This window comes from Heteronotia binoei, chromosome 7 (genome assembly GCF_032191835.1).
Source record: "Heteronotia binoei isolate CCM8104 ecotype False Entrance Well chromosome 7, APGP_CSIRO_Hbin_v1, whole genome shotgun sequence".
NCBI classification, from domain to species: domain Eukaryota; kingdom Metazoa; phylum Chordata; class Lepidosauria; order Squamata; family Gekkonidae; genus Heteronotia; species Heteronotia binoei.
Window position 1 is genome coordinate 87,285,181 of NC_083229.1, and position 20,655 is coordinate 87,305,835.

The following is a 20,655-nucleotide window of genomic DNA, read 5'->3' on the forward strand; positions in this document are numbered from 1 at the left end:
CAGTGGTACCTCTAAGACCAACTATGTTTTATTCTGGGTATAAGCATGACGGCAAGAGCGTGTACGTAGACCAAAATAGGAACTTGCCTTAGCAAAAGGAACGTCGATATGAAGAGCCAACATACCAGTTTGGTTTTATAACAAACGGTGTATTATACAAATATTTACAGTAGTGAAGTTATATACATATGCAGTCCAAAGTAACAAAGTGCTTCACCAGTAATCCATACACACAGAGAGAGAAAACATTCTGGCACTCTGCTGATTATATAGTACAGCCCACCAATCAGCTAATCTGCTGACTCATAGTGACTCCTCTGGACAGATCCAGATATTACAGTTATTGCAACAGCCAGGTTGAGTAGTCCTGTGACTCTTGTCATGTGACACCTGTCACTTTGACAGTTCTTGATCTACCATGCTTCACAGCAGGCTACATACTACTAACAAAGCATTCATGTTGCATCTGAAGAAGTGTGCATGCACAGGAAAGCTTATACCCTGAACAAAACTTCGTCGGTCTTGAAGGTGCCACTGGATGCAATCTTTGCTCTACTATGACTAATACAGAGTATGATAATCAAACAGTAATTTTATTCTCACAGTAGAGCTATACTATGTTCAAAATTAGATACAGCTATCTTAAACTACATCAGCTCCTTTATCTGACCTCTTTCATCATATCTGTTATATTATATTGCCTGTGTGGGCATTGTTCCAAAACTTATTAAAATTGGACTTTGCATAGACTTGTTGCAATTGCACAGTCTGTTTGCCTACGATCATCATAAATAAATCCAGCCATGGGAGCTCGGCTGACCATTTCTTCCCAAGAGAGCAAGTAGAGGAAAGATGGGTGAAAGAAACTTTATTGGAGGAGACTGGAGAAATGTGCGATGAAAAGTTTTCCAGTATGTTATTTTAAAGTGAAAAATATTACATTTCAAAAGATTTGTTGTTTCATAAAATTAATGAATGGATGCTACTGCCACTGCAATATTAGGCAAACTTAGCCGTTTCATAGTTGTAATTAATGTTTTTCATGTGACTGTGTGAGAGACAACATATATGTTTCATTGATTTGTAAAACAAGGGCGGCATTAATATGCATAGTAATCAAATTTTTTTAAATCAAGTTATAAATTGAGAAAACCAAAGCTAAAATTCTCATTGAAAAAATTCTCACCTCAAAAAGGATATTATAGCATTGGAGAAAGTCCAGAGAAGGGCAACTAGAATGATTAAAGGGCTGGAGCACTTTCCCAATGAAGAAAGGTTGAAACGCTTGGGACTCTTTAGCTTGGAGAAACGTCGACTGCGGGGTGACATGATAGAGGTTTACAAGATAATGCATGGGATGGAGAAAGTAGAGTACTTTTCTCCCTTTCTCACAATACAAGAACTCGTGGGCATTCGATGAAATTGCTGAGCAGAAAGGTTAAAACGGATAAAAGGAAGTACTTCTTCACCCAAAGGGTGATTAACATATGGAATTCACTGCCACAGGAGGTGGTGGCGGCCACAAGTATAGCCACCTTCAAGAAGGGTTTAGATAAAAATATGGAGCAGAGGTCCATCAGTGGCTATTAGCCACAGTGTATGTGTGTATATAAAATTTTTTGCCACTGTGTGACACAGAGTGTTAGACTTGATGGGCCGTTGGCTTGATCCAACATGGCTTCTCTTATGTTCTTATTGTATGACTCCTCTCATATGGTTGACGAGATACTGTAATTACCAACCTGATATGGAGCTAGCAAGCAATGCAAGTGGTGAGGTGTCCCAGTGATCCCTGTTGATGAAAATTAAATAGTGTTGAAACAGATTGACAGTCATGTCCGTGGCATATTATGCACAGTCCACTGGGAATGGTAAAATTAGTAAAGAATTTTCAGGACCTTCTTTTCCCCTTAAACAGTGCAAGGAAAGTACATGCTACGTTGTCTTTAATTTTTTGCAAATATTAGTACAATAAAATTAATATCCATATAAAAAGTAAATCTGTTTATCAATAACACTTAAATCACACTTGATGCCATCTCCTACTGAACTATTTCAGTTCAAGTATATATTATTGTTGGGATGTAAAATTAACTTGAAATATTTTGTAACATGTTTACTAAATACAAGTCAAAATAAACATGCCAAGCCAGCTCTATCTGACATAAGATACTTTTCACGATTCCCCCCTAAAATCAGGACAGGGTCACAGAGTGACTACACAGCCCCTAATAAAATATGCAGTGAAGTAATTTGTATGTCAGTCTCTCTTTCCTTTTATCTTCACAGCAACCCTGTAAGACAGGGTGTCAAACATACAGCCTGGGGGTCAGAACTGGCCCACCCAGAGCTGTTATCTAGCCCACAAGCAACTTGTGTGAGAAAGGGAAGGAATAAGGCTTTGGGGGGTGGGGAGTGGGGAGCAAGCATACACACTGAGGGGTATGTGGTTGAATCAGTCAAGAAATTGCTAGGGAGCAGGGCTATGAGGCTGAGGTAAAATAGGGTAGGGGGAATGGTAGTGAAGGCAGAGAAAGAGGTGACTTGGTGTTGTTGTTTTTTGCTCCAATCACAGCTCAGTGAAGATTCAAGAAGCCACTGCATTAGGGGGCAGAACCAAGTGGCTGGCACTGCCATCACTACACTGAACAGTAACTATGAGGAGGGCTAGTGAGAGCAGGCAGGTGGAGTGGCAGTTTGCCAACAAAGGGACAGGGAGGAGGAGAAGGGCAGGTAAATTGGGAAGCAACTGGGCTGACTTGCACGTGACTCTCTGAGGGAAGAGATGTTCCAGTCTCAGAAGCAAGTGGGGGTAACAAAGGAAAAAAGGGGCACCACTGTTGTAAGCTGGTAAGCAGAATGAGTGTCAGGGCAGGTGGGGGACAGTGGCCTTCTTTCTCCCCACACCTGTTCTCAGCCCATGATGGAAAAGGGGTCACAAGAAGACAAAAAGCACCTCTTGGAGGTTTTGGAAACAGCTTCGTCAGGGCTTTCCCTCAGCCCCACTACTTCTGTGGGAAATGCAGGAGGGATGAGAACTGGAGATGGGGGGATCTGGGAGAGCCAGGTTCAGACTCCTCCTCCTCCTGAGCCAGGCCTCTGCTGTCTAGGTCACCCAGGGCTGGTTGCTCAGCCTGGACCACTTCACAGGATTATCTGTGAAAGGGATGCGATGGTGGAGGGAGAAGTCCTGTGTGCCTCCTCAAGATCCTCAGAGGTAGGACAGGGGAAGAGACAAAACAAAGAGTGAGAAACAAATCATATCAGTGCTCAGCTGTTGAAGGTGGGCATGAGGGGAGAGCTGGAAAACTACCGTATTTACTTGTAGAAGAAGAGTTGGTTTTTATACCATTTTCACTAACCAAAGGAGTCTTAGAGCGGCTTACAATCATCTTCCCTTTCTCTCCCCACAACAGACACTCTGTGAGGTAGGTAGGGCTAAAAACTCTGAGAGAACTGACCCAAGGCCACCCAGCAGCTGCATGTGGAGGAGTGGGGAATCCAACCCGCTCTTAACTACTACACCAAACTGCAAGGACGTTGACTTGTCTCCTTAAAGTAATTAATTTGTAGGAAAATGTAACATGCCCCCCCTTTTATGGTATCCCTTGAAAAAAAACTAGTCTTGGATACAATTAAATATAGTTATTGGGTTTTCGTGGGTTACCTAGTAAATCATTTGCTTTCAATCCTATGAATCAATTGCTTTTGTTCATATTTTGAGTATAAATAATATCATTAATTGGGTTTGCTCATGTCATTTACAAAGTTTATATCTGAGGTACCTGGTATTACTATTTATGGCACACATGGCATGGCTAACAAAGTAAACGTTTATGTCAGATTCTTCCCTTATAACAAATGAGTTCAACACCTCTGCATGAGGTGCCATGCACTGGGAGACAGAACTTGCTACACTCCTAATAAGCGTTATTTCAGGCTGGGGTTTTGAACTTGGATTTCCATGCCCTGGTCCAGCACACTAACTGCTTAATCACATTAATCCGAGGAGTAGGTTCCTTACAAGAGTAACAAGTGCTATAAGCACTGCTGGAGTGGACAGGGTTTTTAAAATTGTGAACAAAAGACCCTCCTGCACTGAAGTATTATTTGGACTCGGCTAGCCTACCGATGGCCAAGTTCAGTGTAGCTTTGTATCAAGCGGGTCTACAAAAACCTTTGCACTCACAGGCGTCCAGCATTCATTTCTGCCACAACCGCGGAGCAACACTCTCATAGACCTCTCATGAAACTAACAAAACACACTCCAGCCTAATCATCCACCGGCCTCCTAACACCTATTTCTTGCGCATGCGAAAATTAATTATCTTCGTCTCCGCAAGTGCCTGACTACATTTCCCGAAATGCACCACAAAGATAAGGCGCGGGCGAAACACGGTCCAAGGCCCACCGCTTATGTAAGCAGCGACCACCTCAGACTCTCGTCTTGTCTACGAATGCGCAGGCGCAGCAACGCCTTCTCGTGTTTCTTCTTTTGCAAGGAAGTGCTCCCTGCTTCAGAGATTATGACGGCCCCTCCCCGCGAGTAATGCGCGTGCGCTCCTTAATTCCGGCCTCTGCTTTCGGTAGCCAAGAGGCTGGGAAAAAAGGACCGGAGGCAGAAAGAGGGCGTTTGCGCATGCGTCCCAGAACTGCCTCCTCGTAGTCCTTATACCCGACCTTGTAAACGGGTAACGGTGGGATGGGGCACGAAGAGGGGTACGTCTGAAGTCAAGGCGCATCCGCGCTTAGAACAGTCGTCCCGCGAGCGACGGGGTTCCCCTCTCAGGTCAGTAGAGTGGTCGCGTACTTCATAGGCTCCCCCGCCTTGGTTTCTCTCCCACGGCAGCTCCATTCCCGGGGAGGGGGAGGGGGAAATAATGTGACTGCTCCTCTGTAAGTGCAGATTTTCGTTGATTTAGTCTTCTACGGCGCATGCGCACAGAGCTCTGCTCAGCGCCCTCTAGGTCTCTGGGAGTGAACTTCTTATCTGTGAAGGCCGGCTAAGGCTTGAGTTATCCGCCCCTCGCTCCCCTCCGTTTTCGCCTTCGTTCCGGCTAAAGGCCCGAGGATTGGGGGTATAGGATGGCCTGGATGTGGCCTTCATGGTCATAGCTTTATGGATTTCATCCGCCTCAGAGTCTACTCAGAGTGACTTCAAATGGAGGGGGAGGGGGGGGAAGGCCATTGGCACCTTAAACTAACAACAGTTATTTCAACATGAGGTTTCTTGTTGAGCTCATTTCTCATAGAGCTCATTTCTTCAGGCTCTTTCTATCAGTATGACAGGACGGTTGAAGTAGAAGAGACTGAATTAATGGGCTTAGAGCTGGTTCAGACTTGACTTCTTTAACCGCCCTCATCTATGAAATCTCATCCTGTGGGCAGTGTACCTTCTGAAGTGGGAATGGGTACAGGATTGCAACAGCAGGACCTTGGGAGTGTGGTGTGCAGTCAAAATAACTGGTTAAATAGGTGTTTGTTACTGTTCGTGCTGGGGAACAGCCTGTTGCCTGAGTTCCTGTGTAATGGTGTGTTGCAGACTGAGGGTCTGAGTGCTCATTAAAGACCTGTAAAATCATACAGGTGGTGTTTTGCAAGGCTGAAGTAGCCATTTTCTTCAGGGAAACTGAACTCCACTGTCTGAGGATCAGCTGTAGTTCTGGGAAATCTCAAAAGTATGTTGGCAGTGGGAGGCATGCATGCATAAGCACGGAGGGTGATTTGGAAACAAGCCTAAAATGCAGGAATATTCTTTTTCTCTTGAGGCACTTTGAAACCTGGAGCAGTACTTTTCTTTATACAGCTGTTAACAGCAGGTGCATAATAGGGATGGGTGAATGGTTCTGTTTGCTTACTTTAGAAGCAAGCTGTCATGTTTTGTTTCCTTAAAATGGGTATACCCCACAAAATGCAATTGATACTATCACTGTTCTGTGTGACATTGTATCATTACAATCTTAAGCAGAGTTGCAATGGTTTTATAGGAGTAACTGCACATGACTTGTTAGGGAGGTTTGGGGATACATTTATAATGTTAAACTTTGATACTATATGTCTTACATACTTCATATGATTTTTTATTATTATTTATTGGATTTATATCCCGCTGTTCCTGCAAGCAAGCACAGGGCGGGTAACATTAAAAGTTACTAAACATTAAAATGAGTTATAACAATAGATACTGAAAAATAATTAAAAGATGGTGAAATATAATTGCATTATACCCCTAGCAGGTGGACACATGTATCCAAGAGTCTCAGACAAGTTAATAATGTCAACATTCCACATGGGCAGATGAAACAGCATCTTTCAGCAGTGATGATACTATTATAGCTTTAAAGTTATATACTTTTAGTCCAGATCTGTTGCTGTCTGCTATAGAATTTTATGTCAGTCCAAACATACCATTATATCTTATGAAGAAAACCTTGAGATCAGTGTTTTAAGATGGTCAAGTTTGTGATTATGCTGATTATAGCAGCTGAACATACAGTAACAAGAAGATTGAAAAGGAGTCCTGCCTGAGATACTGGAGAACTGCCATACTTGGTAAAAGGTACAGTTGGCCTGTCTCAGTGTAAGGAAGCTACAGATAACTTGCCAAGGCTGCTTTCTGTTGATAATGTTAGGTTCTGTTTGATCAGATTTTTTTTTGTAAGGAACATTGTTCTGGTCACACAGAGTGATCTTGGTGATAAGTCTCAGCTATTTTTCTGAAGTTTTGGAAGCACTTCAAACTGTAGACATTCCCAGTATTGCATTGTCTCTTCTTGCTGTGTGGCTGGATCTCCCACAGCTCCACTAATATTTAATTGAGAGGACCACATTGGGAAAGCAAGAACACCCCACCCATATTGTTTACCTCAGGGTTGTGGATCTCTCTCTCTCTTTATCTCTATTCCCTGAACTGCAACTGATTTGTAAATCTGATTCTCAGTATTCTATCCCATCTAAATCTTGGTTTAATTTGTACTTGAGTATTGACTTCTATTGTGAGAGACTTGGCACAGTATTCTATCCCATCTAAATCTTGGTTTAATTTGTACTTGAGTATTGACTTCTATTGTGAGAGACTTGGCATTGTGAACAAAAGAGGAAATATGTTCCCTTTTCAGTTTTGTCTTGTAATCGGGATGTGCTGAGCCACACAAAACATATTTCAATAATGTGTTATGAAAGTATCCTAACAATTCCATGGACCTGGGCAAGTGCAAAATTATAAAGAGATGATCATTAGTTAACAAGTAAAAATAAAAAGTAATGATGTTTCCTAAAACATGCAAGAATCTATTCCATGTGACAGTACATTAAAAGTGACCCCACACTTTAAACATAAATGACTGTTTGTCAGGAATTTTAAATTTTAATTTATTAAAATTATATGGTCAGCCATTCTTAAGAGTGTAAAACACATTAACTCCTAAGAATTATTAGTGCAATATCATAGATAAGTGGGGTCAGTAGAGGAAGGCTTTGTGCTCTTGTTCTGCGATTATTCACTCCCTTTCCTTCTGACATTTTCTCCCATCTGCAGTAGTGTAGCTAGACCCTGACAGTGTAGCTAGAGCAGCTATTTGAATTTTTTAAAAGGCACCCAGGATAATAAGGGAAAGAAAGGGAAGAGCCTCCATCATTTGCTACAAGGGCTGGATCTGACATAATGTCATTAATGTGTCATAAAATGTAATGTCAGGTACTGAAGATACAACCTTTTTAAAGGACAGCAGCTGGTAAGCTCTGTTGGTGTGTCCTCACTGCAGGGCCCCAGAGCTGGGGAGGGGGGTGGGGTGCAGAGGAAAATCCACATGGGAGGATGGGAGAGCCAATGGTACAGTGCTGGGCAGACACCCCCTGCTACCTTAGGTGGAGTAAACCCCTTCCACTGCCAGTACTGTGAGCCTTAGCACCAGGGTAAAAATGCAAAGCAGTTGGATGTTGCAAGCTTCCCTCTCCCCCCAAGCCATCATGGAAGGGGACTCGAAAAAGTTGAACTAACCCGCCCCCCCTCTGGCCTGTGGAAATGAGGGGACTGTGGCCCAGGTGCGAGGCCATGTACCCAGGCCAAGCAAAGCCTAATAAGCCAGGCAATCCATGGTGGGGGCCAGAGATCATCAGCAAGCCATGCCACTCCATGCAGCAGCAACTTCCTCATGCTGCTGAATCATCTAATGGGGGAGTGGACACCGCACTCACAAGGCTGCTCATGTGGCAGACCCCAGGCCATCCAGTGATGAGCATAGCCAGAGATCACTAGCACTGCCCCCCCCCCAGGCCGGTAGCCACCTATCGCTGCAGGCCAGCAGGTGTTCCATGGGAGAGAGGCCTGGCCGCCAAGTTGAGTGCTTGGTGGTTGGACTAGGCCCCTGATGTGTGGAAAAAAACTGCTGAAGAAATACCCCATGGGCCAAAGCATAGCTGTCGCATATGTGAAAATTGTGGTGGCTCTGGCCGCTAGCAGGCCCCAGCAGAGGATCCTCTGTACCACTCTACATACAAACACTGATTCTTGGAGCTGCAGGCGAAGTGGAGAGTTGTGTAGCCTCACCTTGAAACCCTGAGCCAGCACGAATGCAACTGCAGCAGCTCTCAACTTGCCAGTGAAGCTTCCATGAAGCAAAGGAATTCTGCTTGACTGCTGCAGATAAGGTTGTTCCACTGTGCTGAAGCCACAGTCAGAGTGCCTCCACCCACTCCCCCCTAAGCAGACTCTTCTTCCCTCCATCGCACCAGTTGCTCATGGGCTGGATAAGAGCCATGGACAAGTTTGTTCCATCCCCCAGGCCTTATGTTTGACATCCATGATCTAGACTATCATTTTGTAGTATCTCCTTCCGGTTGGCTTATAACTGACCGGCATTGAAACGTTGAAATACTGAAATATTCTGATGGAAGACTATAAGATAGCACACTGAGACTGATTGATGTATTGATATATTAGGTGTTTTAATTATGTAATTTATTATTGTATTTTAATTCTTGAATTTTATTGTTAGAATTTTTATGTTGTGAGCCGCCCTGAGCCCGCTTTGGTGGGGTAGGGCGGGATATAAATCAAATCAAATCAAATGAAAATGAAATGAAATTGTGCAAAACATTTTGACATACTTATATTGTTCTATATAGTGTACACGCTTGCACCTTTTTGTGTGGCTTTTCCCTGCTTGTTTTGCATGAGCATACCAGAGCTCAACTTCTTTTCCCAGGTGATTTTTACTTCACCTTTCTTCCCCTTGCCTGTGATTCCCTGGGGTCCTGTACTATAGTTTGCTATAGTTATAGTTTATTTCATTATTCCCAGACAGTGATGGTTACTCATCTTTGTGACCCTTTGCATCCAGGTCTACATAAGGCAATCAGTGCTGTTTTTCTTAGTGTCTGGTGTGCTGGTTGACAATGTGCAGATATTTGAGATAAATTAGGGGATTCAGCTATTATTTATTTATTTATAGTCTGCCCTATCCCATAATGGGCTCAGGGCAGATTACAACATAATAGAACAATTAAAAATCCAACAAGACAATTAAAACTGTTAAAACAAGCAGATAAGACAGCATGGATGGTGTAAGCACATTTTACAGATTAGGACACAGAGGTCATAGGTGTCTTAGATGTCAGAAATGTCTGCCTGATCTCCAGCAGTCAAGATGGTAAGTCAGTGCAGGGAGGCCAATTAGATGATATAATCAATAAAAAGAAATGAGGACCCCCTTCTTGCCTCAGCCCAAAGCCTGGCTGAATAGCTCTGTTTTACAGGCCCTATGGAATGGTAGTAAATTCGGTAGGGCCTGAATCTCTGTGGGGAGCTGATTCCACCAGGTTGGGGCCAGGGCCGAAAAGGCCTTGGCCCTGGTCAAAACAAGCCGGAAGTCCTTTGGGATAGGGATAGTCAAAAGATGTTGATTGGCTGATTGTAATAATCTCTAGGGCTCATATGGGGAGAAATGGTCCCACAGGTATGTGGGTCCCAGGCTGCGCAAGGCTTTAAATGTCAGTACTAGAACCTTGAAGCGGATCCGATACTCAATTAGTAGCCAGTGCAAATTGTGCAGCATTGTCTGACTGCTTGCCTGTAAAGGCTATTCAGTCAGTAATCGTGCTGCTGCATTTTGCACCAGCTGGGTTTCTGGATCAGCCCCAAGGACAAGCCTGCGTAGAGTGAGTTACAGCAGTCCAGCCTGGAAGTGGCTGTTGCATGGATCACTGTAGCTGAGTCCTGAGGAGCCAGATACAGTGCTAGCTGTTTGATCTGCTGAGTGAATGCACCTGTCATAAAGACGTCAATAAAAAGTAGTAATATTTTTCCACACAGTTCCTAGTAGGGCTCCTTGGGTCTCTAATTTAGAATAGTTATTTTGTTTTCAATCCAACCAGTTAAGCACTTTTAGGTCCCATTGCTTTAAACGCTGTACAGGTGATAAGCAAATGCTTAATGTATATTCTCCCACAGATAATAATAATACTTTTTATTTACTGTATTTTTCGGTCCATAAGGCGCTCCAGACCATAGAACGCACCTTCCTCCTGGGGGGCGATCCGCTGCCTCCGCCTCCGATCCCAGCGCTTCCCCCACGCCTGCCTGCCTGGCTCCAGCTCTGCTTCCAGCAACCGCTGGGATTGCTCCACACTGCCCCCACTGCAAACCCAGCGCTTCGCGAGCGCCAGCTGCGGAGGGGGCAGCGTGCTTCCTCCGTGCCTGTCTGCCTGACTCCAGCTCTCACGCTTACAGCAAGCGCCAGGATTGCTCCCTCCGCCCTCCGATCCCGGCGCTTGCTTTAAGCATCAGAGCTGGAGCCAGGCAGACAGGCACGGAGGAAGCACCCACCCCCTCCGTAGCCGGCGCTCACGAAGCGCTGGGTTTGCGGAGGGGGTGGGTGCTTCCTCCTTGCCTGTCTGCCTGGCTCCAGCTCTGATGCTTAAAGCAAGCGCCGGGATCAGAGAGCGGAGGGAGAGATCCTGGCGCTTGGTGTAAGCGTCAGAGCTGGAGCCAGGCAGACAGGCACGGAGGAAGCACGCTGCCCCCTCCGCAGCCGGCGCTCGCAAAGCGCTGGGTTTGCGGTGGGGGCAGCGTGGAGCGATCCCAGCGCTTGCTGGAAGCAGAGCTGGAGCCAGGCAGGCGCGGGGGAAGCGCCGGGATCGGAGGCGGAGGCAGCGGATTGCCCCCCCCCCGGAGGAAGGTACTTCCTATCGTCCCTTCACTCCATAAGACGCACACACTTCCCCCCCACTTTTTTTTTGGGGGGGGAGTGCGTCTTATGGTCCGAAAAATACAGTATATCCCACCCTCCCCACCGAAGCAGGCTCAGGGCAGCTCACAACGTATCAACAGCTACTTAGCTTTTTTGCTGATTCTTTTTCCTACAGCATTGTAAATGGATTTTTAAAAACGTACGGTAATTGGATAGTCTGTCCAGAGAAGTTAACTTTCCTTACTTGTTTCTCCTTTCAATAAAACTTTGAGAAAGACTTCTGATTAAACTAGTTGGATTACATTTGAACAGCTAACAAACTGTATGAAAATAAATTCTGTATGGGCTAATTGGTATTGATGAAGCTGTATTAGTAACAAAATGCAAACTCGAAATAGGTCAGTATGTGTGTGGTATATGAAGTCTTTGCATTCCTTCTGTCTGACGTGAGAAGTCCAAAACAACTTTTTTTTTGTTTTTTTCTAACATAAGATCTCCCTTGGGCCAAAATTAGTGAGACTACTAAAGGCAGTGGCTCAAGTTTAGAGTTATAGGGTGAAAAGAGGAACATTTTCTTTTGTCTTCTAGAAATACATGGCTATGTTTTCAAAAGAGCTAATCTTCCATGTGGGTTAGGTGTTCAGTTGACTCTTGCCTATGAAACTTCACTGGAGGGCCTTTTTTTGGACTTTCATTAACAGTAATTACAATGTGATTCACCTGGGAATTAGGAGGTGCTTTAATAATTTTTATGCAATGATGCTGATTTTTGAAATGAAGCTTGTTCTACCAGTATGTAGTTTACACATGGTGTACTTTTTGACCTGACAAGACAGAGTGTACTTTGCATAACTGCAAGTCAACCTGAAGGTTGGAGCTTCCAACAAGGACTTTTATAGTTTGCTTTAAGAAAATTCTCAGTCCATGATGGAAATAGACAGTTCACAGAGGCAGAGTTGTAAAAGTGTCTGAAAATTTTGAAGCCACAGGGAAAGTATGGATTGGGGGGGAGGTGGTAGTGTTGGTGGGCAGACAGACATTTTAGGAAAACTGAAAATATTCAATGTTTACTTTCTTGTCCATCTTAAATTGATTTTACTGTTTTAGCAACATATAAAATGCATCACTTATAATGTACCATATTTATTTGCTATGTTATATCTATTTGGTATGAGACTTTAATATATATATATATGTCTTACACTGCCATTCTGAATAGTTTAATACCATTTGAAGACCCATGAAGAACTGAGATGCAAGAGAAGAGAGAAAATCTGGGGAGTTAAATAATTCCAACTCAATATTTAGATGAGCTACTAAAAATATTTCTTCTCTCTAAAAATTTAGCAGGCCTGTTTTAATATCTTTAGCTCAATAATGCTTATGTTACACCAGTGGGCATGTGTTTTGACATTCAAGTCACTTCTTCCCCAAAGCCAAGAGCCAGTTTTGGATTTCCTATCTGTCATCTGAGTGAGAGGTGTTTCAGAAGACTCAAGGAGGCATTACTTTTGGGTCTGCAGAGAGCACCCATTCAGAAATAGTTATAGTAAGCTGCTTGCCTTGGAACCTACAAACATTTTGAGATTGTCCACTTTCCACGGCAGTCATTTTTTGGGGGTGCCCACCATGCATTCTCACATTCCAGAAAAGCTCATATGCTCAACAATATTTGGGATCCCTGCTCTGGATTGTCAGGTTTGTAATAATGGAAAACAAAGTATTAAAATTTAATAACTCAAGCTTAGAAGAAGAAAAAAAATCACAGTATTCATAGAATTGGCATTAGAACTTTGAAGATAAATAGTTCTGTCTTGATACTGTTCTGCCCACTCACAGCAGCAAAACTCATCCACATTTCACTTGCCTGTGTAGTATATTTTTAATTCAATAGTCTTTGGGATAGGTGACATCTGAGAAACCTCTGCTACCTCCTCTGTCTCCTGTCCTTGTCTTTCTAGATGTGTGTGGGGGAGATTTGGATTTCATTTGGCAGCTGTCATAAACAATAGTATTAAACCTTAGTTTTATTAAACTCTGTTTTGGTATAAGGTTGTGCAACTTGGCATGCGAGATGTTATTGGTAGAGACTCAGGTGCGGGAGGGGGCAACAGGTGTACCTGGCACAATGATGAAATTATCTTGAAATGATACCGTAACAGAGCGGTGATCTGGCATATCACCCCAAATCTGTGGTTTATTTGTAGATATTTTGGTGAATACTAAAGTGTCACCTGGTATGATAAGGTAACTTCCAGGTCATACCAGAAGTGCCATCATCATGCAAGGGATGCTGATTGCACTCCCCATTTTACCAGTGAATCTCGTCCAGCTGCCCAACTTGAGCAGTGGTGGGCAATGGGAATGGGAGGGAGGAGGTCTTCTGCTATACCAGTAGGCCTGACAACTCTAGTGTGGTTTCTGAATGCTGAGAGTTGTCTTCTGGTACTAAACTGGAACTCCAAACCATGGTTTATATTTGGTCCTTTAGTTGTGATTTGTTGTGATTTTTGAATGCAGAAATTTGGGTAGCACTGTCCTGGACAGGTTCCTGGAGAAAGTAATGGAATGGATGAGGGCCAATAAGCTGAAGTTCAATCTGGACTAATACTTAGGTATTGCTGGTTGGTGACAAAGCTGATCAAGGACTGAGGAGCCTCCTGTACTGGAGGAGGTCACACTCCTGAAGGAACCAGTTCATAACGTGGATTCTGCTTGCTCTTGTCCATATCTCCTCTGTGGCACACAGTGTCTTTTATCAGCTTAAGCTGATATGCCAGCTCTAGCTATAGCTTGAAAAGCATGATCTAGCCACCGTATAGTTCCCAGCCTCCTGCTGGGAGCAGGGGTTCCCCTGGTTTTGGGGCCCACAACCTGCTGGCACAGAGCTGGCTAGTGGAGGGATCCCTGCCCCCCAAAAGCTCTGTCATACCCAATGTCCCTAGTGTGATGATGTCACCCAGAAGTGACATCATCACACTGGGCACGTTGTGCAAGGGATGCTCTAGCAATTTGGGTTAAAAACTCTATGGCACCATAAAGTTTTCACCCGAATTGCTAGAGTCTGCCTGGCATGATGGTGTCACTTCTGGGTGACATCATCTTGCTGGGCGCACTTTGCATATGTGAGGAACTTCCCCTGCCAGGAGCCAGCTAAGACCTGGCAACTCTAGGCCACTGTGATCCATGCTCTGATTACATCCAGGTTAGATTACTGTAATACATTTTATGCGGGGTTGTCTTTGGAAATTGTTCAGAAGCTTCACCTTCTTCAAAATGAAGTAGCAGGGCTATTATCAGGGACAGAATACAAGGATTATATCACCCTAGTGTTGAAAGATCTGCAATGGCTGCCCACGTGTTCCAGGCGTAATTCAAAGTGCTGGCTCTTATCTTTAAAGTCCTAAGTGGCTTGGGGCCAGGATACTTGACAGGCTGCCTCCTCCTATGTTGTCCAGTCTGTCAGCTAAGATCTGCCTCATAAGCCCTACTCTCTGTGTCCCTGTCTTCAGAGGTGAGATGGGTGGCAAACAGACACTGGACTTTCTAGTAGCAGCACCTGACTTGCCAAATGCCCTTCTCTCTGAAGCTTACCTGTTGCCAATGCTGCTTTCTTCTGGCACCAGCCCAAAATGTTTGTGTTTACCTAGGTTTTTATAAAGGGTTTGTGTTTTTTAACAATATTTTTGTCAGGAAACTGTTATTTCAAGCTGTCAGTGGTCTGTTTTAATGGTGGGCTGGGTTTTAATTAATGTTTTAATGCTCTGTTTTTATTCATAATATTTTGTAAGCTACCTCAGACATGTTCCTGGAGAGGTGGTAATTTTTTTTCTAAATAAACAAACACAGACCTGTGGAAAACGGTTGCCAGTCCAGCTGCATTCAGCTATTCTTGACGCTCTTCTCAGGCAGCTCCACCTTCTCTGCATGCCTGCTCTCCTTGTTAGTGATGGCCCATCAAGCAGGAACATGTTTCAGAGACTGTTGTTTCTACCAACAGTAGATTTGAAAGAAGTGTGTGTGTGTGTGTGTGTGAGAGAGAGAGAGAGAGTGAGTGAGTGAGTGAGCACTGTTTTGTTTCAGAGTATAGGCTGTGGTGGGCAGAATGTGGGAAGGGGAAGGTGGCTGGCAACAGTCAAGAGAGAAAGGGCAGGTGGAGGGCCATAAAATTTTGTTTCACTTTAAAAGACTGGGAGCTCAGGAAAGCAGCTACAGAGAAAGAAGGGAGAAGGAGACTGAGGTATCCTTAAGCAAGAACAAATTTTCCCCTCATCATTGCTCCCCTCCACTTTTTGTAGCTAACTAATAGGAAATAGGCTATACACTTTTTGAGGCTTTGCTGGAAGCCTAGCTATGCAAGAACGCTTGGAATAACATCTGGAGATACTTCTTGGAGGTGGAAAATAGGGCAAGCAGTAGACAGATTGTGATTTATGGACAAATTGTGGTATGTTATGTACATTTAGGGGACTAATAAAGGTTTGTCCAACAAACTTCTTTTAACAAATTTATCTTGTGACATCTGGATGCAACATTACGCTTCTTGTCTCAGCAAAGAAGCTATTTAAAATAAAACATCAGTAAAACAACTTGAGAAGAGTATCTGAAGCTAGCATGAAATATTGGGGAAATTGTGGAAGTACCAATATGGTTTGTAGTGCATACAGTGCAAGGTGTTGCATCATATTTCACTCTTTCAGCTTGACATCAGGTACAGATTTTCAGATACATTTTCCCCTGTATTGTTAAATTGGGCTAGAACAGGGAGGAGTCATAGAGCTAGAACTAGGGTTGCCAGATCTGTGTTGGAAAATACCTGCAAACTTTGGGGGATGGGGTTTGTGGAGGGGAGGAGCCTCAGCATGGTACCATAGAGTACACCTTTCAAAGTAGCCATTTTTTCCAGGGGAGCTGATCTGTGCCAGCTGGAGATCAGTTGTAAAAATGGGAGATCTCCAGGGCCTACCTGGAGGCTGGCAACCCTAGCTAGAACTGTGCAAAGAAGTAATTAGAATACCTATCCTACCACATACATAGAGTATGTATCAAAGAATAAATAGTATCTCAACCTTCAAGAAGTTGTGTGCTGTTGGTCTAACAGACTGTGCAAACTATAACTATTTAAATTGAATTTAGTAAAATATGTAGAAAGCATTCCCTCACAGTTCAAGATGGGCTTATAGTTTGCTCCATTAAAATCTAATACTCAAATAAAATTGTTAAGAAAAATAAAGCTTCATGCCTACATCTCTTCAATCTGATTAAATGCATGGTTGCAGTTTAATTACAAATTTGTTATCTTTGTATGTGTTGTTGTGAATACTCCGATTGATACAATGTAGTTTATTCTACATGCTCTTGTTTTTGAAATAAGGTAAGGATCTAATTGTGCTGAAGAATGTTTTGCATTAATTTCTTATGTTCTCTTGTTACAGGCAACATGGACAGGTAACAGGATATTGCTTTGCTGTGGGGTCAGAGAGTAAGAATGACTGAGTGCTTTCTGCCTCCCACCAGCAGCCCCAGTGAGCACCGCAGGGTGGAGCATAGTGGGAGTCTTGCCCGAACCCCAAGTTCTGAAGAAATCAGCCCAACAAAATTCCCAGGCTTATATCGAACTGGTGAACCTTCACCACCTCATGACAGCCTGCACGAACCTCCAGATATTATATCTGATGATGAAAAAGATCATGGGAAGAAAAAAGGAAAATTTAAGAAGAAAGAGAAAAGAAGTAGGGTCATTTTTTTATTTGTGCAACACTCCTGTGTTTATCTGATAATTTACTGCCTCCTTCATGACATTGTCCCAATGTGTTCATTTTTGAAAAAACACTCTCTTTACTGATTGATGGTAATTATGTAGCATGATAGCTTAACATCAATGTAAATGTTTTTAATATAGAAATATTTTATAACTATTTTAAAATTAAAAAGTACCACATTAAATATGCTTGGTTGAATATAATTAGATGGAAATAATACATTGATTCATAATGGTTATAAAATAATAACAGAGGCATTTCTTTTTAAGGCATGTGAATTTGTTTCAACACATTTATTGGTATCCTTGAGTCTCACTTGATTAGGCCAATTGAATTATAAAAGAATGACAGTAAAATACCTATTCCAAACTCCAAAAATTATTTAATGTTTTACCATTCATCAGGTTTCCTATTTGTGAAAATATTATAACTTTCCTAACCCCTAAGATATTTAAATGGTTTCAAATAGGAACACTGACATGATAGGATCTTCACGTTACTTTTTGTTTTGTGCCTTCATAATCGGGAGGAAAGATGCAGTTCTATGATTTTGTGTGATTAGAACTGCCCATAGACATTCAAAAATAATAAAGATTCTAAGCTACAAAGCATGGGTCTAATATTTCACTATCACTTTATTTCCGACTTGAGTTTGTTGATAATTTACAGCTGTTGATTCAAAGCCTGACATTTTTACAGGAGACAAAGGTAATGGCTATGGAAAAGTCAGAGTAGAGCTTTCTTTTATATTTTTATTTAATACACTTTTATCCCACTTTTCTCCACAATAAGGACCCAAAGCAGATTATCAAAATGTATGTTTTAAACCAATTTACAACCTCAGGGTTTTTTTTTAAAAAAGTAAACAATACATCCTGGGCTGATGTATGCCAGGTCAATATAACTGGCCAAAAGGCTTTTGCCTTTTGGCCATCACCAGACTGTCAGTACCAGCACCAAGCAAGAGGAGAGGCAGAAAAACACTCAGCCTAGATGTTTCAAACTGGCAGCTGTCTTCCCTCAATTCCTCCTCCTTACTAAGGAACATAACAAGGAGAGTGAAATTTATAGAGATATGATAGGAAAAGCCTTGGTGGCCAGGAACAGGTGTCATCAATCTATGTGAAGGGATAAGAATCTGTTAAGTCAAGAGGACGGTTTGGCTCTCTAATGGGGGTTGAAGAAGAAGATAGAAGATATTGGATTTATATCCCGCCCTCCACTCCGAAGAGTCTCAGAGCGGCTCACGATCTCCTTTACCTTCCTCCCCCACAACAGACACCCTGTGAGGTGGGTGGGGCTGAGAGGGCTCTCACAGCAGTGGCCCTTTCAAGGACAACCTCTGCCAGAGCTATGGCTGACCCAAGGCCATGCTAGCAGGTGCAAGTGGAGGAGTGGGGAATCAAACCCGGTTCTCCCAGATAAGAGTCCGCACACTTAACCACTACACCAAACTGGCTCTGAAGAAAGAGAACTGGAAGTAGAGGCAGGGTTTCAATTCAGACCTGTGGGAAAGGACTGAAACAGTGGCAGGAATCAGAGCTCTAGCACAAGGAGAGGGAAGTCAAAAATCAGAATTTGAAGGTTGGCAGTTGAAAACTCAGAGCAGTGAAGGCATCTTGATTTTATTCTTCAGCTGAAAATACTTCTGCAACGGTGGGCCATGGTAGCACAGCTGTAGCTACACACTTATCTTTTAGTTCCAGGTAGCCTGGATCCACAGGAAATGTGGTATACTTACTCTCACTTTGGCAGCTTCTTAACTACCCTGGAACATTATAATGCTCCTGTGGTCAGTAATCCATGATGTTTAGAGCATTCAAAGCTAAACATTGCATGTGCTCCCACCCTCCACCTTATTTTAGCACATGTGCTGTGATTCATGATGGGTGTGTGTTCAGAAAAAAAAATCTTGTAATTATTTTCCTGTTCTTGCCTACAGGGTAGGCAGGGCTAGTTGCAGAAGGGGTGTAGCCTTTTAGATTTCATGTGCATCTGTTTCAGAGGCAGTGCAGTACCTTGTAATTTGCAGTGATGGCAATATTTGTCTTATGACTGTGGAAATGAAAACTTAATAAACCACACAATTAGTTGATGATGTGTCAGAATGCTTGGAACAACTTTGCCTATTGAATTGAAAGGTAAGTTTTCTTCTTCTTTTTTTTTTGCTCTGTATGTATGCTCTGGTACAGGAATGCATTTATATTCTAGAATATCTGGTTTATCCTGTTCTCAGTGAGTGGATAATTAAGAACACTCCTCATCTCACTGAAATTGATAGCAAAAGAGCTATTGATTTTTAAAAGGATTGATACCCTTACATTGCCTTTACATTGTTTTGAGGTTGAATTTCAAGTGCATTTCTTGCCATTTCACCCTCGTTCTCCCAACAGCGGAAGGGTATGCGGCCTTTCAGGAAGACAGCTCTGGAGACGAAGCTGAAAGTCCATCCAAGTTAAAGCGCTCCAAGGGGATCCATGTCTTCAAGAAACCAAGCTTCTCCAAAAAGAAGGAAAAGGATTTTAAGATAAAAGAAAAACCCAAAGATGAAAAGCACAAGGAGGATAAGCATAAAGAGAAAAAATCAAAAGATTTAACAGCAGCAGATGTTGTCAAACAGTGGAAAGAGAAGAAGAAAAAGAAAAAGCCAAGTCAGGAGGTGGAGTTACCCCAAGTGGATGTTCCCAGGTATCGACCTGTGTTTGGCATCCCTCTGGCAGATGCAGCAGAAAGGACCATGTTATATGATGGCATTCGCCTGCCTGCAGTTTTCCGGGAATGTATAGATTACGTAGAAAAATATGGCATGAAATGTGAAGGCATCTACAGAGTTTCAGGTACAGTGGCCGTCAGGATGATATATTTTGTATGCTATTCCTGCTTGTTTAACCAGACATGGTTGATTTCTTTATATCTTGCATTCCCTACACAATAATAGGAGTATATTTATGTAACTAGACAAATGTTTGCAATCACACTAAATGAGATACTTCTGGTCATTTGTTATTAGTCCTGAATTTCAGAGAGAGAGGATACTGACTGGAAGTACAATTGAAAAAGTTCCATGATTAGAACAGCAGAGATGGTTAAATGAGCAAATTCATTCTTTTGTAGTTGAGGGCGAAAGCACTTTATCAACTCCATTGATAGTTGACTGCCTGAGCATGGCACTTGCAGTTTTCTCAGCCATCTGTTTGCTGAAGGCAGCTGCAAAAATTAACATAGTTTTATCCTTTGACAGGAAAAGTTACAGTACAGTACTATGCTGAGAGCTTAGAATGGAAGACCTCTGCACAGGAGTGCACTGTCAGCCCATGGTACTTCCCAACTGCAGTCTTATGATGCTTATTCTGTAGTAGTCTCTGATTTTAAGGGGACTATATTGATATAAATGGTTCAAGGATCATAGCCATATTCATGTAATTGGAGGTGTCATGGGTCTTTATTTTATCCCTGCATTTTGTCATATATTCTCATTTCCTTACTATGAAAAGATGCATTAACAAGTAAAATATTGATCTGACAATAGACAGGACATTTTGTTTTTTATTTCCTCCTATGCTGTTGTTTTTTAGTTCCAAAATAAATTTATACCCAAAGTGTTTGTTTATAGGCATCTTCAGAAAGAAGAGTGTAGAGCAGCAGTTGGAAGATTTCAGCTTGAATTTGAAGAAAACACCCTGGTAGCAATGCCAAGATCATTA

The 20,655-nt window shown here is 42.7% G+C and overlaps 1 protein-coding gene across 3 annotated transcripts in view; it reads left to right on the top strand.

Moving 5' to 3' along the window:
- The first annotated feature begins 4,404 nt into the window (after nt 1–4,404).
- RALBP1 (ralA binding protein 1) overlaps nt 4,405–20,655 on the top strand; it is a 38,687-nt gene continuing 22,436 nt past the window's right edge. The window contains exons 1-3 of one of the 3 annotated variants that reach the window (XM_060244009.1): nt 4,405–4,789; nt 16,625–16,921; nt 19,345–19,788. In XM_060244009.1, the coding sequence (XP_060099992.1) occupies nt 16,678–16,921; nt 19,345–19,788 (688 nt within the window). In that variant the 5' untranslated portion in view covers nt 4,405–4,789; nt 16,625–16,677. Of the gene's footprint in view, nt 4,790–16,624; nt 16,922–18,960; nt 19,093–19,344; nt 19,789–20,655 lie in introns of those variants that run through there. The other 2 variants (XM_060244010.1, XM_060244011.1) reach the window with 2 other exon arrangements.